This window comes from Vanellus vanellus (assembly GCF_965231255.1).
Source record: "Vanellus vanellus genome assembly, chromosome: 13".
Lineage (NCBI taxonomy): Eukaryota > Metazoa > Chordata > Aves > Charadriiformes > Charadriidae > Vanellus > Vanellus vanellus.
In genome coordinates, this window is record NC_138918.1 from 10,635,812 (window position 1) to 10,650,270 (window position 14,459).

Consider the following 14,459-nt stretch of genomic DNA (forward strand, 5'->3'; position numbering starts at 1 on the left):
TCTACAGCTTCATGATTTTATAAATCTCAATCATGTCTCAGCCAAGTAAATTACTGCAGCATTTTTAGAAGATAGGCAGCAAAATACACAGGATTCTTTTGCCAAAAAAAAAAAAAAAAAGTCAAATTGCAAGACTATTCTTCAAACATAAAATACGATAAGGGAAGCAACATTAGTCATAAAAGACACAGGGACTTGTGAGCAAAGGCGATGTGTTACCACCACATTGAGATCATACTCTCACGTATTCCAGTGCAGCTTATAACATATTTGAAAGGGGAGTGCACATCTACTTCAGATCAGCAAATACCTTGAAATTCTTGGATGAAATCCCAGCATCGTGGAAATAAAAAAAAAAAAAAATCAAGTTTTTTTCTTTAAAAATATAAACCAAAGAATGGCGTATTGCTCGTTCACTGTAGAACTTCTATTTGTATGCCAACTTTGAGCAAGAAAATAGGGGCATATGTTTAAATACATTCCCTTGGTTCTGTTTTCCCTGTCTAGCTACTATAACAAACTCCATAGATGATTCAAGTGCTATGCCTTGACTTCTTTCAATTCTTTAAATTGAAACATATTCTAGTATGCTATGTATCAGTCCTGTATTCTAATATCGATTCTACTGCAGCCTTCCTAGCTAAAGGATCGCTGTTGTATCCTCAGTAACTGTATCTGCACTGTGTATACACGAGTGAGTCAACCTTCTAGTTCAGAAATCAGATCTAGGAGACAAAACTTCAGAAATTCACCCTCCACGCTTACCCAAAACAAACATTTTTATGCATCAGGTTTCTGGTTTACTAGCTTAAAACACATCTTGGGTTGGCACTAAACCACAAAGAGCAGCAGATAAGAAACTGTATATTTTCTGACAGGTCACTGAGCCGAAGCCTAACATGCTCATCTTAACAGCTCATTTGTGTCTGCTGTCCTGACACTCTGACATTGGCTGTCAAGGTTCCTTTCCCGGGCAGCTAGGCGCTTCCCGGTTTGACACCACTGCCCTAATCTCCACCAGCACATACCAGTCTCTTACTTAACTACTGATGCAAAATCAGCGTCTCTTGAATCCAAACAAACACCACCAAAAAACCAAAATTGAGATTATCAATGGCTTCTCTGTTATGAAAACTAGACATTTAAGACAGCACAGCACACAAATTATGAAAAAGGTATTTATTATTTACACAACTGCTATAGTTCCTTAAGAACAATATATACCATTTTTATTTGAAAGGGTCAGTCTTCTTTCAAATACATGAACTGCATAATGCACAAGTGTTGGTAATGCCAAACAGCAGTCACATCACACTTCTATAGTGCAGGCATAAGCAGCGCAAGTAAATGATATTTTAAGAACAGTATGGCTGAATATTGTATTTAAACACAGTGTTTGCACTTTGACAAGATTTAGCTAGAAGAGAACAAGGGTTTTGTTCATGCTTTGTTAGGAATCTGACTTTCCCATCTGAGGTTTAAACCCTTTATCTGACATATGAGAATTTTTCAGGCAGACTGCTTTTCACTTACCAAACGAGAGTGGGTTTCTCTCCCTCAAACTTCAATCTTTTGTTTTCCAGTAAACACTGCTTTATAGTACAAGTTCACGCACTGGGGTAAATCGGCCACAGAGGTGGTACCTTCCCATCTTACTGTCTTGCACAGAGAAACACTGACATACTAATACATACCAAACTTAGACAACTTGTAATTTATAGACTTAAATACTGGAATGGGAGAGGGAGACTGTTTCTAAAGATGGAGGGAATAGAGGGCTTATACAATTCATACACTGCCAAGGTTGGCTCCGTATTCAAAGTTTTTGGTCTAAATATTTTTTTTCTAGTTTCAGAATGGTTTTGGTCTTTAATGGTTATGGTTGTACTTCGGCAGCAAAGGAGAGGAAAGTATTTTAAGTAGTAACACCAGAACTGAATGCAAGAAAAAGTAACTGACTTGTTTCTCCCACTTTGAGCTTATTGCTGTGATCTTTTAAAAAAACCCACAACCAACCACCTGGAAGACCAAGTATAGCAGTCATTCTGGCATTGGATCCAGTGTCCAGCACTATTATACTCTAGCGTAAAAGCAAGAAAAAGTCCAATGATCTTAGTTATGTTCCCTTCGATTCAGTGCCACGGTATTTCATTAGCGTTACTGTCCTTGCTTCTTTGAAAGATACCTGAAAGAAACAAAAGTACAGTTTTTCACAAGAGGTAGGCACAAATATATCTAGTACTTTTTATAAACTCAAAATAGGAACCTGCTTTCTTTTCTCACTAGCATCACCCTACTGATCATAAAAAATTAGAAATGTGATCAATGCTACTTACGGTTTTATTTTATTTCAATATTCTTTTAATTCCATGATAGGTTATCTTACAGTAATAATTCCACAATAAGTGACCTTACAGTAATCCAAAGTCATGTTTTTAGTTACTCTGTTAGGTTTTTTTAAACCAAAGGGAGGAAGGAAATGGAAACATGTTTTATTCTAAGAGGTTGAAAATTACATTAGTTGGAAAAATAGCTATTATGGGCCGTTTTATCTTAAATTATATTAGGTATGGCACTCCTTCAAATAAATTCAGGACTTTAACAAACAGTCATCCAGCACAACCTGAAAAGAACAGCCCTCCACTAGCTTCTTTAGAGACTCTCAGTTACTCCATAATGCTTATTTTCTGATCTCATAGTTCTCTTGCCACTACAGCTGGAGCAATCTGCCTACGTGGTGACACTGAACTCTTTGCAAATACTCTAGAAAAAGAAATCCAACCAATTTAACTGACAGTGTGAAATATCCAGTCAATTTCACTGCTTTTAAAGTTTAACATTTGACTTTGTTTTAATCAGAAACAAGAAAGAAAATTGTACCAAGTTTGTAAGGCTGTTCTTTTAAGCACCGAATGAGTGTTTCTCAAATAGCATATTCGCATGCTTTTTTTTAACATGTATTGAAACTTCAGGCTGTTGCATAAAACCATTAAGAAGAATTTTGCCCAAACACTTCAGCTAATCTTTCTCTATCAAGAATTAGGATCCTAACTGGTGCCCTAAGCATCTGGAAAAATCTCATTCATAACACAGTAACTTACATTTCAGAGCTGATGAATACCATAATACCACACAACCTGGATAGCACCCGAGAACACAGTGTAACACACCAAACCTCTGAAGTAACTGCCAGAAAAGTTGCCTCATAACAAAGGACCTGAGATCTGAACTGACAGTCTAACTTTGTAGGGTTGGAAAGAGAGAGATTTCCAGGGACCAGGTTCCTTCAAAAATTCTTTTCCCTTTAGGAAGCATAATTGCTTCATTGAAAACAATCAGCAGTCCTGAAAACTGGAGAAGCATGAAGAAAAAGTCCATTCTGTCAAAATGTTATCATTTTAGGGAAGCAGCCCAAACACTTTAGGGAAGCAGCCTTATTAAAATTCTACTCAAACTAAAGGACTGTCATAACTAAGTGATGGCAAAGTTCATCAGCTCAGTTGTTTCTGGTCTTTGTACAGACAACATCAAGCAAAACACAGTGGGGTCAGGGACAGAAGGAAGAAAGAATTTTGACTTTGTTCTTACCTTTCCCAGTGTTTGTGATTCAGCTCCAAAAAGTCATCTAATTTTGCTATTTCTTTGAGGTATTGAGTGAGCTTTAGAAGCTCCTTGTCTTTATCCCGATTTAAATGTGCTTTCATAAAAGGTCTTATCTATACAAAATAAACAAACTGGGTATAACCTTTTGCTCAAAATAAGAAAAATGCTTCCAATTCTCTATCATTTACCACCTAATTAAAATATATTTTCAGTACTACACCAAGTTATAACTTCTCTTAGGTAAGAGGAAGAAAAACCTTTGCCATTAGTGGCCACATCCAATTTTGTTATTTGTATAAACTGGCCTGTCGGGTTTTCACCTTGCATGCCCACCAGGAAGAAATTTGTTGTCTTGCACTTCTTCAAGCCTTCCCCTCCCAGTCAGACAGAATGATAAAACGATCTGGAATGGATTGCCACATTTTCTCCTAAGATTTCACGGATATTTTTGCAGGAGACATCGGGGGTTTCAGCTCTGCTTTATGAGTATGTGGCATCACTGGAACCAGATGCTTTTTTTAAACAAAAAGCATTTGACTACAATCATAGCTTCTGTGAAAAGAGATGTCAGAAATAAAGTTTATCTGACAACTGCTTTAAGCTTGGAATACATTACACCTGTGCCTTGTTTTAGTGATCCAACCTTCTTGTCTGCAGCGCTGCTAACAACATTTTCACAAACATCTTTCAAATCTGAGCAAGAGGGAGCTCTCTGGATAATCCTCTCTCAGCAAGATCTTTGATATTTGTGAGTCTCCTAACAGTGTACAGTTCCAATTAGCATCATCTTGCTCGATCTCATCAATTGCTATCCTCTTCATATCATGGATACTTTCAAAGAAATATCATCTTGGATTTCTGTATTTGAAAACATCTTTTTCTTTTTTTTAAAAGAAATTTAGGAGGGTTCTTTCAGTACCATACTGCTGTACCATCACCTATAAGTAGAAATTTAAGTTGCATTCTTCTTAATCAGAACCAGCACTGATAATGGAGCAGGAACTGTTTGACAATTTTATAAATTGAAATATTTGCTGTTCTGCAGTTAAAATGGTTCAAGGTAGTACTATTTCCCAGAACGAAATGCTTGCTATTACATAGGCACACTACCATGAAGTACAGCAGCTTTTTATTTGACTTATTTTCTGAATATAACCACTCTTGAGATTGAACACCACATATTTCAATGGTGCCTGTCAGCAATGCCCAGCTTGATTATGGCTCACGGGTATAATTTAAGCAGAAATAATAATTTAATTGATTTTTGGTAGGCTCTTAAAAGCTCACTTAATAGTGAAACAAAGCTTATCTAAAACTACTATTAGGGAAACATTATTCCAGACAAATGGGAATTTAAATAAAAATATAATAAGATATGCATCTTTGCTAGTTAAGAATAGCCTTTAAGATACAGCAAAAAAGTATGAGAAAGTACCACTTGAAGTATTAGAATAGATAGCAATAAATGAAAGTTCCAGTTAAAAATACCTTGAGTCCATTTTGTGGATTCATTAGGAAGTTTCGGCCAATATCATCAAACATAATAGTATTTTTTTTGCTGTAATATTCTGAAAATTTTCCCCAGATAACACCAAGAGGCTTCACCTGCAAAAGTAACACATACAAGCTAACTGAGATAAATCAGATCATGTGCAGGGGACAAAAACACCAGTCTATAGGAACTTCAATCCAAACTTGAAAGGACACTTGTATTCTTTTGCTGAAAAATTAGCAGGTAGTTAGGCTTTAATAAGGAAAAAGATGTGAAATAGTGTAACATACTAAATAAATCCCCTATTAAAGAAAATCTTTCTGTTGGCACTAAATTTTCCTGCAACAGTTATCTATTTGATTTGAAAGCAGTCTCATCCAAATGTACTACTCAAAACTTTAATCACTAATAGAAAATTTCAGTAGAAAAAAATATAATCTACGCTTCTAAGATTCTTACTGTTTTCTTGCATGAAAACTCCAGCACAACTTTATCATTGACTATTTCAAAGGGGTGTGATAACCCAGCAGTTGAATGTAGAAAAGGATCAGGAAAAAATAGGTACTTACATCTATTAGTCCTCTTCTAGGAGTGTGCACTGTTATCATGGCAGCACTGTCCAGCATGAAGGTTATCTTGTAGTTCGCATTGGTACTCACTCCAAGCTCCTGCATCATAAAGGTTTGTTATTAAAGCTTCTAATTATGACAGTTTTACTGTTGTACAACTGGAACCATGATTATAATACATTGTTTGTGAAAGGGTGAGCTGCTGAGGATTACCCAGAGAAATACTAAAAATAGATACCTTGGGGGGGGGGGGGGTTTACATTTTTTTTACCCAATGAGAATCATAAAAGTACACCATTCTGCCAAGAGAAAAAAAGCTGATAGGAATTTCTTTTTGCAGCGTTTGCTGTCAGAAACTTGACAACTGATGCTTGGAATACATTACCCCTGTGCCTGCATAAAATCAAAGCAACTTTGCAGAAAAGGCAAAATACAGAGAGGTCTTGCTCATACCTTCATGCATAATCTTTCACAAGTTCTACATGCCTCAACTTTACTCAATATCTATAGCAAGGATAGCAACTGTGTACTGTCTGCTATTTGTTCCTTCCAGTAAGTTGCAACAAATCGCAGCCCAATTGAAGACAAAATATACAGTAACAGTTCATTGTTACCCTTTCCTCCTACACGTGTCCAAGATAGCCAATGTTAGTCAGAAATCTGTCAGTTTGCACTTTAAAGATTTGATACCTCCTGAAATGAAGACTTTAAGGAAAACTTAACATTTTTAGAAAAAAAAAAAACAAAACAAACCCCAACTTTGACTAGATGAGAGCATCATTTCAATTTCAGATCCTTTCCAAAGCTGAATAGTAATAGTAAAATCTGATGCCATATTATAACATAGATATTGCTAACTTAATTTCTGGTGCATGCAACGAGTAATATGCAAAGCGAAACAACAAAGAGAAAATATCCACTGCAACATCTCTCTTGCAGATATCCAGCCACACTTAACGGATTTGCTTTTACACGAGAAAATGAATCTTGCACATGAAAAGCACTACCTACCTGGGTCAGTGTCCTGTTACACTGAAAAAACTAGCTGTTCTAGACTGTCTGAATTCCAGGCATAGATGGTAAATGAGAGATTAAACTCGGTTACCTGATACTCCTTTTTAATGCTGTTTCTGCTTTGTAGTTTAAAACAAACTTTAATGCCAAATATTGCTGGGATCCTTGTTCCCTGACAAAAAGGGTAAGCACCCTGGTGCTATCAGTTTAAGGAGAAACAGCAGTTGGCATCTAGTGGTAGGAATCTCAACTGATCAAGATCCTGGAGTGGGCACAGAAAGGTTGTGATTCAGAAAGATATGAAAGGGCCGGAAAGGGGACCTAGAAATGTAGAAATGTGACCAGTGCAGGGGAAACAGCCCAGTTTTGAACAGTGACCTCCTAGCACTACGCTTACAGACGCAACATAAACAGAAATGTAGCACTGTCACTCTGTTTGCAAGGCTCAATGCTGATTTTACTTGCACTAACTCCACTCCATAGTTATGATTAAAGGTTCTCATTTCTGAGATCATGGGGGCATTTTTGTTTAGGAAAATTGTAGCAATTCATTAAACCATGAAAAAATTATTATTCTAAATCAAAGAGTGGAGATACAAATGCTTACATTTGGAAAAGTTTTCCCTGAAAAGGAAACAAGCTTTGATTTACAAGCATAAAACCACCAACCAAAACCAATTCTTAGTAAGCTCATTGGATTTACAGCTAAGCCTGACTGTAAATATGTTTACCACTAGGTCAGCTGTGCAAAATTGGCTAGCTGCCTGCTTTAGGTACGGAAGAAAGTAGCATGAAAGAAGACCTCTTCCTTCAGGATGTTTAATAAGGGAGAGGAAGCAACAGAACCACACAGCTGCAAGAGGTACAAGATAAATATGAAAAGAGTTTCCTCTTGATAACCTACTCCAGTGTGCCACATCTGTCTGCTCCTTTAAAAAAATGATATTACACTTAAAGACTGTAACTCTATAATTAGAGGTAAGATGAAAGCAACTGTGAAGGCTGTGTGACTAATCTAAGTTACAGCAGGTAGTGACTTGTGTTTAGTTCTGCTAAATTTAGCACCTACTTCTGACAGTTTGTGTGGAATTCTAAAATTAGATTTAATCTAGTTTTGCGAAAAAGATAATTTAAAGTGACTATGAAAACTTGGGGTTTGATTCATACAACCTCCCCAGCTGCTAACACCCTCTATAATGCTGAGCAGAAGTCCAACTACACGAACAGCTAGCCAGACTAGAAACAAATGACACATTTTCAGAACAACTTACTTTCATTTTAGCTTCAATCCACTTCATATTAGTAGCAGCTGAAACAAAAAGGAGAAAACAGAGAGAATACTTTATCAAAACAAGTAATTGACTGTAATATCAGTTCACTTAGCATATCAAATTTTCACACAAAAATTTAATTTCAGAAAGATCCATCCTTGTTACAGCTTTAAGGGTTTACTGCCTTGAAGACAGCCTTCCTCCATGGAATTTTATTTTTAGTTGGAAAAGCTTACTTTTCACATGGACAACTAGATGAAGCACTGCATGCGTTTAAACCATCTTCTAGATCAGCCGTTACTGAACTACAGTCTGCAGGACCACAAGAAGTGGGCTATACCTGATTTGAGGAACCATACTGCCTGTCCAGGGCTTTCTCCTGGAAGCAATGATAAGAATACATAGGGCCTGGTAAGGACAAAGTGTCAACATTGCCCACTGACCTATGAATATGTGGAAACATTGTTCCATGCTATTTTAACGGTTTAAACTCTACACTGGCTAAAGTCTGTTCTCCAGCTGTCAGACAGGAAGTGAAACACCATGCAACAGCAACCCATCAACCACCCCTGTAGACAGGAGAGTTTGGTTCACTTGGCAGTTCACTACTTATTGTCTGGATTGAGATTATTTGTAAAGATAGCTATCAAACAGCGTTTGAATGTTGATTACACAATTCTGTTACTTCAAGCAGTTGTTTGTTTGTACAAAGTAACAGCCAGTAAAGTGATGTTGAGCTTTATGCTGTGATTAGATCTGTTCGCGTGAGCAGCATGTGGTGTTTTTCACATAAGAATTACTATTTTTCTAAAACAGCTCTAATAGCTGTGTGAACATTCCTGCTGAATGTATTACAGCTAAGCATTCGTGTATTGTTTTAGACCTTGTGATTCACACTAAAAAGCAATATAAAAACATCCCACTTGCAGTCTCTGCTCTGAATGACAATTTACAAGAATGTCTTAGGTATTGAGTACAAAACTTACACCAAATTACAATATCATAATCCTCATATGCAGATGTCAGGAATTCATGAAGGTAGGGCCTCATCAGTTCTACCCCAGTTTCAGCACATGATCTGTGGTCTAAAAAGAATATAAGACACAAGCAATTCATTATTAAAGTTTCAGTGCAGCTATTAAAGTTCAGTCTGACTTTCCTATCTATCCAGAGACCTGAAGAGTTTCATGAGGGAAGCACTGGGGCACTTTAAAATCGTGAATGAATTCATAGCAAACTATCATTCCCATTTTAAAGGTGGAGAGAAGAAGCAGAGGCGATATTCATTGTTGATCCTTACGGGTGTTTGAGGGCTTAGCTAATAATTAAATCGGAGAGCTGTGGGTCTGAATATATTTAAAGAGCCAGGCCAAATAGTTGATCTGTGCACCTTAGAAAATTTGTAACAGCCCAGATATGAAACAGGTTCCTTCAAACCTAGTCCAGTTCATTCTGTGAACATATATCAAGCTTATTTCAGACATGCAAACGCTGCCTGTTCCAATTAGAAAACTGTTGTCAAATTCCGCTAGTAGAAGACCTCTAAATAAAAATTTTAAACTCAGTAATAGGTTGAATTTTAATCTCAGATTGTAAACTAATCTCATCTAAAAGGAAAGCTAAGGAAAAGGAATAAGGCGTTTACTGCTTGCAGTCAAGCTGCCATGGCATTCCTATGTCCCAGAAAATTAAGTCAGAAGGAAAATTCTGGCTTCCAAAAAAAACCAGTCTGACAGAATTTTCAAGTAAAACGTGTTTTTGTGCATGTTTAGTAATGATCTGGAAATGAAATTTGAAACTATTTTCCCACACCCCTTAAAAGTGGAGTCAATCGGGTAAAGACTGAGATTGTTATTTCACAGTATCTTCAGTATCTTGCTCTGCCACTGTGATGTCCAAGATACAAGTTGGTCAAAAGAAAGATTACTTGGATAGAATACTAAATTTCTATTTTTATGTCTTCTTGCAGAAAGTAAATAGCTGCTGCACTAAAATCAATAATATGCAACACTTAAAAAGCCCAATGCTTTTTAAAATATGAGCAGAAGACACCAAAATATTACAAAGCAGAAGTTATATAGTACAACACACACCAAAGTTACTGAAGTAGATTTGTAAAGCAAAAATCAAGAAATGTGAACTGGCAAATAAACTGACCTCTTAAACAAACAAAAACCCCAAGTTGCATAAAATCTCACCAAATAGTGTGTAATCAACATCTAGCACCAGCAGCTTTTTTCCTTCTCTAGGAGGATTCAGAATTTCCACTTTGTATTCTTTAACTCTGCGGGAAATTTTTAGTAGATTTTCTTCCCTAATGTAACAGTGCAAAAAGTTACAGTTAATTAAAATGCATACTGTACATTTAATAACAGGATTGTTTTTTAATAGTTAAAAATCCTAACCTATTTTCTACTTCCACAACTTCCTCTTCAATATCAAAGTCATTGACAACATCATCATTATCAGGAGGTGGCCCAAGGACATCTTCCTGGAGGAATAATAATAAAAGATAACTAAGATTACTGAAGGAAAATAACAATGGATATCAACTTTTTGTTCCTGCACATTATAGGAAAAACCCCACTATTTAACCAAAATTATTTCACTTTACTAGGGGAAAGGATTACTAAAGTATACTGATGATTGTTCAGATTTGAGAAGTCAGTGTATAGCATAATAACAGGTTTGTCCTTTAAGTCCAGAACACTACAGGAGTTTAATGAATACACTGCTATCAGAGTTCTGCAGAAAAGCTTACTTTACACAGAAAAATAAACACCAACAGAAATCTACTGTATTACTATTTTTCAAATGATTACTGGAATATTCAAAATTTAAAATCATAATGAAGAGACATATATATAAGCATCTTTTCCCATTTACGCTCATAAACAAGTAAAATATTTACCAAACTCTCTTCACGAGTGCCCATCATCATAATTTTAGTATTTGGTTTCAACTTGAGAGCTCCAAGCTTAACATCATCATCTGCAGGTTTGCCTATAACGGGAGCAGATAATTTTTTTTTACTGGGGTAAATTAATTGAAATAAACTACCCATCAAACACCAAAATACTCGAAGCCGTATTATCGTCCTCCTCCATATACAGATACATTGCTTGTCTGGCTAGCAGCAATTTAAGTTTTTTTAACATACATTTGCCACACTTCCACATCAGCCATTAAAAACTGACCAGGTAGATGTATCGATAATAAACAATATCCAGTGATATATAAAATTCTTCTGTTCATTCAAAAGCTAGATCTGGGAGGCAGATGCCTTGTTAGTATACATCTCACACGCATCCACAACAAATGATGTAGATGAATAGTTACCCTTCATTTTAAGTCCAAGTAGTTTTTGACGCTCTGGTAACACTCCAGTAAGGCCTTTAAGAGACTGCTTCAGATCCAACACTGTGTCTTCTTCTGATAGCGAGGTTATCGTATACTCCTGTCCACCCCATTTTATTATGAGAGAGAGAGACATCCTTGAAGCATATGTTCAGTAGTATTTTCTGAAAAATCTGCTGCAGGAAGAAAATACAATGATCATGTAAGGAAGAAATAGGAGAATTACTCTTTTCAGAAGACAATCCACACAGTCTGTTTAAAGTATTTTTGATTCTTTATTATATTGTACATCAAAGAGCTGTTTGTTTTGCAGGAACAGATCATAAACATTGATAAAATGTTGAAACTAAGGGAGAAAGAACAGCACAAAAACTGGGGCTCTGAGTTCCACTTCAATGTATTTAGCAATGTCACATTCACCGTTTGCTCCAGCATATGCTCATTTGCTGTGTGTTCTGTGCAGGTACAGCCTGTTCGCTGCACAACCGGCACCCAAGCACAGTACTGCAGCATCATAAAAGTCATTTCAAATCCCAGAAATGTCCTCTGCAATAATTACGCAACTGAATCCACCATGGATATCTTTACGTATGCAACAACAAAACAGCAAATACGAAATACCTAAAATATATAAACCCATCAAAATAGTTCTGAACCCAAACGTTCATTTTTAGCATTGGATTTCTCTATTCACTTTCACTAAGATCTGTGCAATACCTGCAGTAATACACACCCCAGGTCACGTCTCACTGTAGCAATATCAAAGTAGGAATTTGAAAACAAAGCCAAAATACACACCTACACAATGCAATTACACTGTAAGAACTGCACTTTCATTGCAGTGCTGACAAAACAACCATAATTATACTATCTTTAATTTACACAGCATTACTTATAGAAATTGTGTTTAACAGTTTAGTGCTACATTAAACACAGCAGAAACATAAGATTTTTAGCTTTATGTGGATGGAAGAACAACACATTTTTACTCTTAAAACTTGGAAATAGAAAATCAAGGTGATAGAAAAGTATGAAAAGGCTGTTACAGACTGTCAGGGGATGCAGAGAAGGCCTCTGCACCACTAATGGTGGGATTGTCCTCAAAAGACTGATATTCAAAAAGAAGAGAGAGCAGATCTGTGAAAAAAAAAACTGAGGCTATCCACCTTCAAAAAATGCATTACACCAAGAAAGACAGGTCCAGCAATTCTGAAAAATCCCAGAATCCAGAAATCTGATTTCTCTTCCTCTCTAGCATCATATTCGTGGAGGTTAGCTGTTTTCACACAAAATACTTCTCCTTTATACAGTATAGCCTATTATGAATGAATAAATAATTACCAAGGCATACCCACGAAGCTCAGACCAGATGAGAAACAGAGGGCTAGATACAACCTGCTTGTTGAGGACAGTACAAGCCCCACCTCCACACTATTCCCTCTAAGAGCCCTGAAAACAATTTGAAGAGGAAAACTGGTATCACAGAAAAATTAATTTTCCCCTTCCCCCCCCCTCCCAAATATCCCCAAATCAGACAGGGACCTGGTATTATCTTGCAAAAAAAGACTCATGAAAATGGGGTCTTAGAAGCAACAAGAAATTCAACTGAGGTTAACACTGCATAGCATCAAGCAATGTTGGTACCTAGGGTCATTATCATAAATTATCCCTGTCCATAATCCTTACACTAAGTTTACAGAGAGTTTATTGTCTGTTTTCTCACCTGTACCATACACCTCAAATCATTCTGCAAGAAAATGCATAGGGCAAGAACTGTATGAAAATTTCTCAAGTCTGTCCAGCACTAAATTGCAAAGATCATCCCTCCAAAGTTGAGCACTTGACCAACTGTCTATCCTTACTGCACTACAGTCTTGTCAAGGTAAGTGTTATCAAAAATGTCAAGCAGAAATAAGACACCCTTATTCAATGCCAAAGCACTAAAGGGACTGAGTGTGGACACCAGAATCAATGATTACAGGAGAACAGATTAGGAGCAGAGAAAGTCACAGGGATTTTCAAAGTTTCTACCACCAGGGCTAGACACCATGTGAAACTCAAGCTTACTGAAATGAAGCTTGCTTTGGTTAATTACATTTTCAGAGCCTTCACAACCCCCTTGGACCACCAAGAGCCTACAGGTTGGAAGGTCACTGGGACAGAGAAAGTGTTAAAATCATGCTGTTTTACTTAAGTTATTGCATTACACCACTTTTCTTGCAAGATCAGGAGGAGAGGCACCCGCATCTTTAAGTTTCACTAGGCAGCATAAAACCCCCAAAACACCGAAAGTGCCGTACTGTGCCCACGGGACCGCAGCACTTTCTACTACACCGCAACAGGTGGAAGAGCGATGTTTCAAACCAGGAGCCGCTCTGTGGCAGCCACCACCGCACACAGGTCTCTGGGCTGTCGCCGCAGGGAGCCCGGCCCAGGGTCTCCCGTCGGGGCTGCCCCAGCCGCGACCGGAGCCGGGGCGGGTGAGGAGAGCCCGCACGCTGCTGCCGGGACTGAGGAGCCGTTCCCGCCCCGCAGACATTACCGGGGCAGCAACCCGGCCGAGACAAGCGCCCGAACTCGGGCCCCCTCCTCCCGCGACCGGCCCTGCTTCACCCCGGCCCGGTAATGCCCGGCCTCCGCCGCACACGGACGGGCTCGGGCCCAGCCCCACCGGGCTACCCCGGCGATCGGCGGCACGACGGCGCTGCCCCCCGCAACCCCACCGGGTCACAGTGCCACCGCCGATGCGTAATCCCCCCGCCCCTCGGCAGCGCGATACGGCCCCTCACCCTGGCAACGGAACCGGCACCGTCCCGCGATCCGCCGCACCGGAAGCGGAACTGGCGCCCACCGGAAGCGGGTGGAGGGGAGGGGGGCAGGCCGCGCGCGGCGCATGCAGCCGCCCGGATGTGCGCGGATTTCCCGCTCGGCGAGCGGCAGCGGTGTTGTGGCAGTGTGGGGCGGCCGGCGGCGGCGAGCCTGGCTCGGGCTCTCGGCCGGGCCCTGGCTCCCTGCCGGAACCGTTATTTCCGAGCGAGGCTCGGGTGGCGGGTCATCCCCGTGCGGCCGCTGCTCCCCCCGGCGGCCCGGTCCCTGGTGACCGAGCCGTGTGGGGGAGGGCGGGGGGATCCTGCCTGTTCTTGCACCGGGCAG

The 14,459-nt window shown here is 39.0% G+C and overlaps 1 protein-coding gene across 1 annotated transcript; it reads right to left on the minus strand.

Moving 5' to 3' along the window:
* Window positions 1-1,180: 1,180 nt before the first annotated feature.
* Window positions 1,181-14,131, minus strand: UBLCP1 (ubiquitin like domain containing CTD phosphatase 1). The gene is made up of 11 exons (XM_082489853.1): window positions 14,096-14,131; window positions 11,289-11,482; window positions 10,861-10,952; window positions 10,355-10,440; window positions 10,148-10,263; window positions 8,936-9,034; window positions 7,950-7,987; window positions 5,665-5,763; window positions 5,092-5,208; window positions 3,589-3,716; window positions 1,181-2,185 (listed from the first exon to the last, which is right to left on the minus strand). The coding sequence occupies exons 2-11, from the start codon at window positions 11,440-11,442 to the stop codon at window positions 2,158-2,160; spliced, it is 957 nt and encodes a 318-aa protein (XP_082345979.1). The 5' UTR covers window positions 11,443-11,482; window positions 14,096-14,131; the 3' UTR covers window positions 1,181-2,157.
* Between the last annotated feature and the right edge of the window lie 328 nt (window positions 14,132-14,459).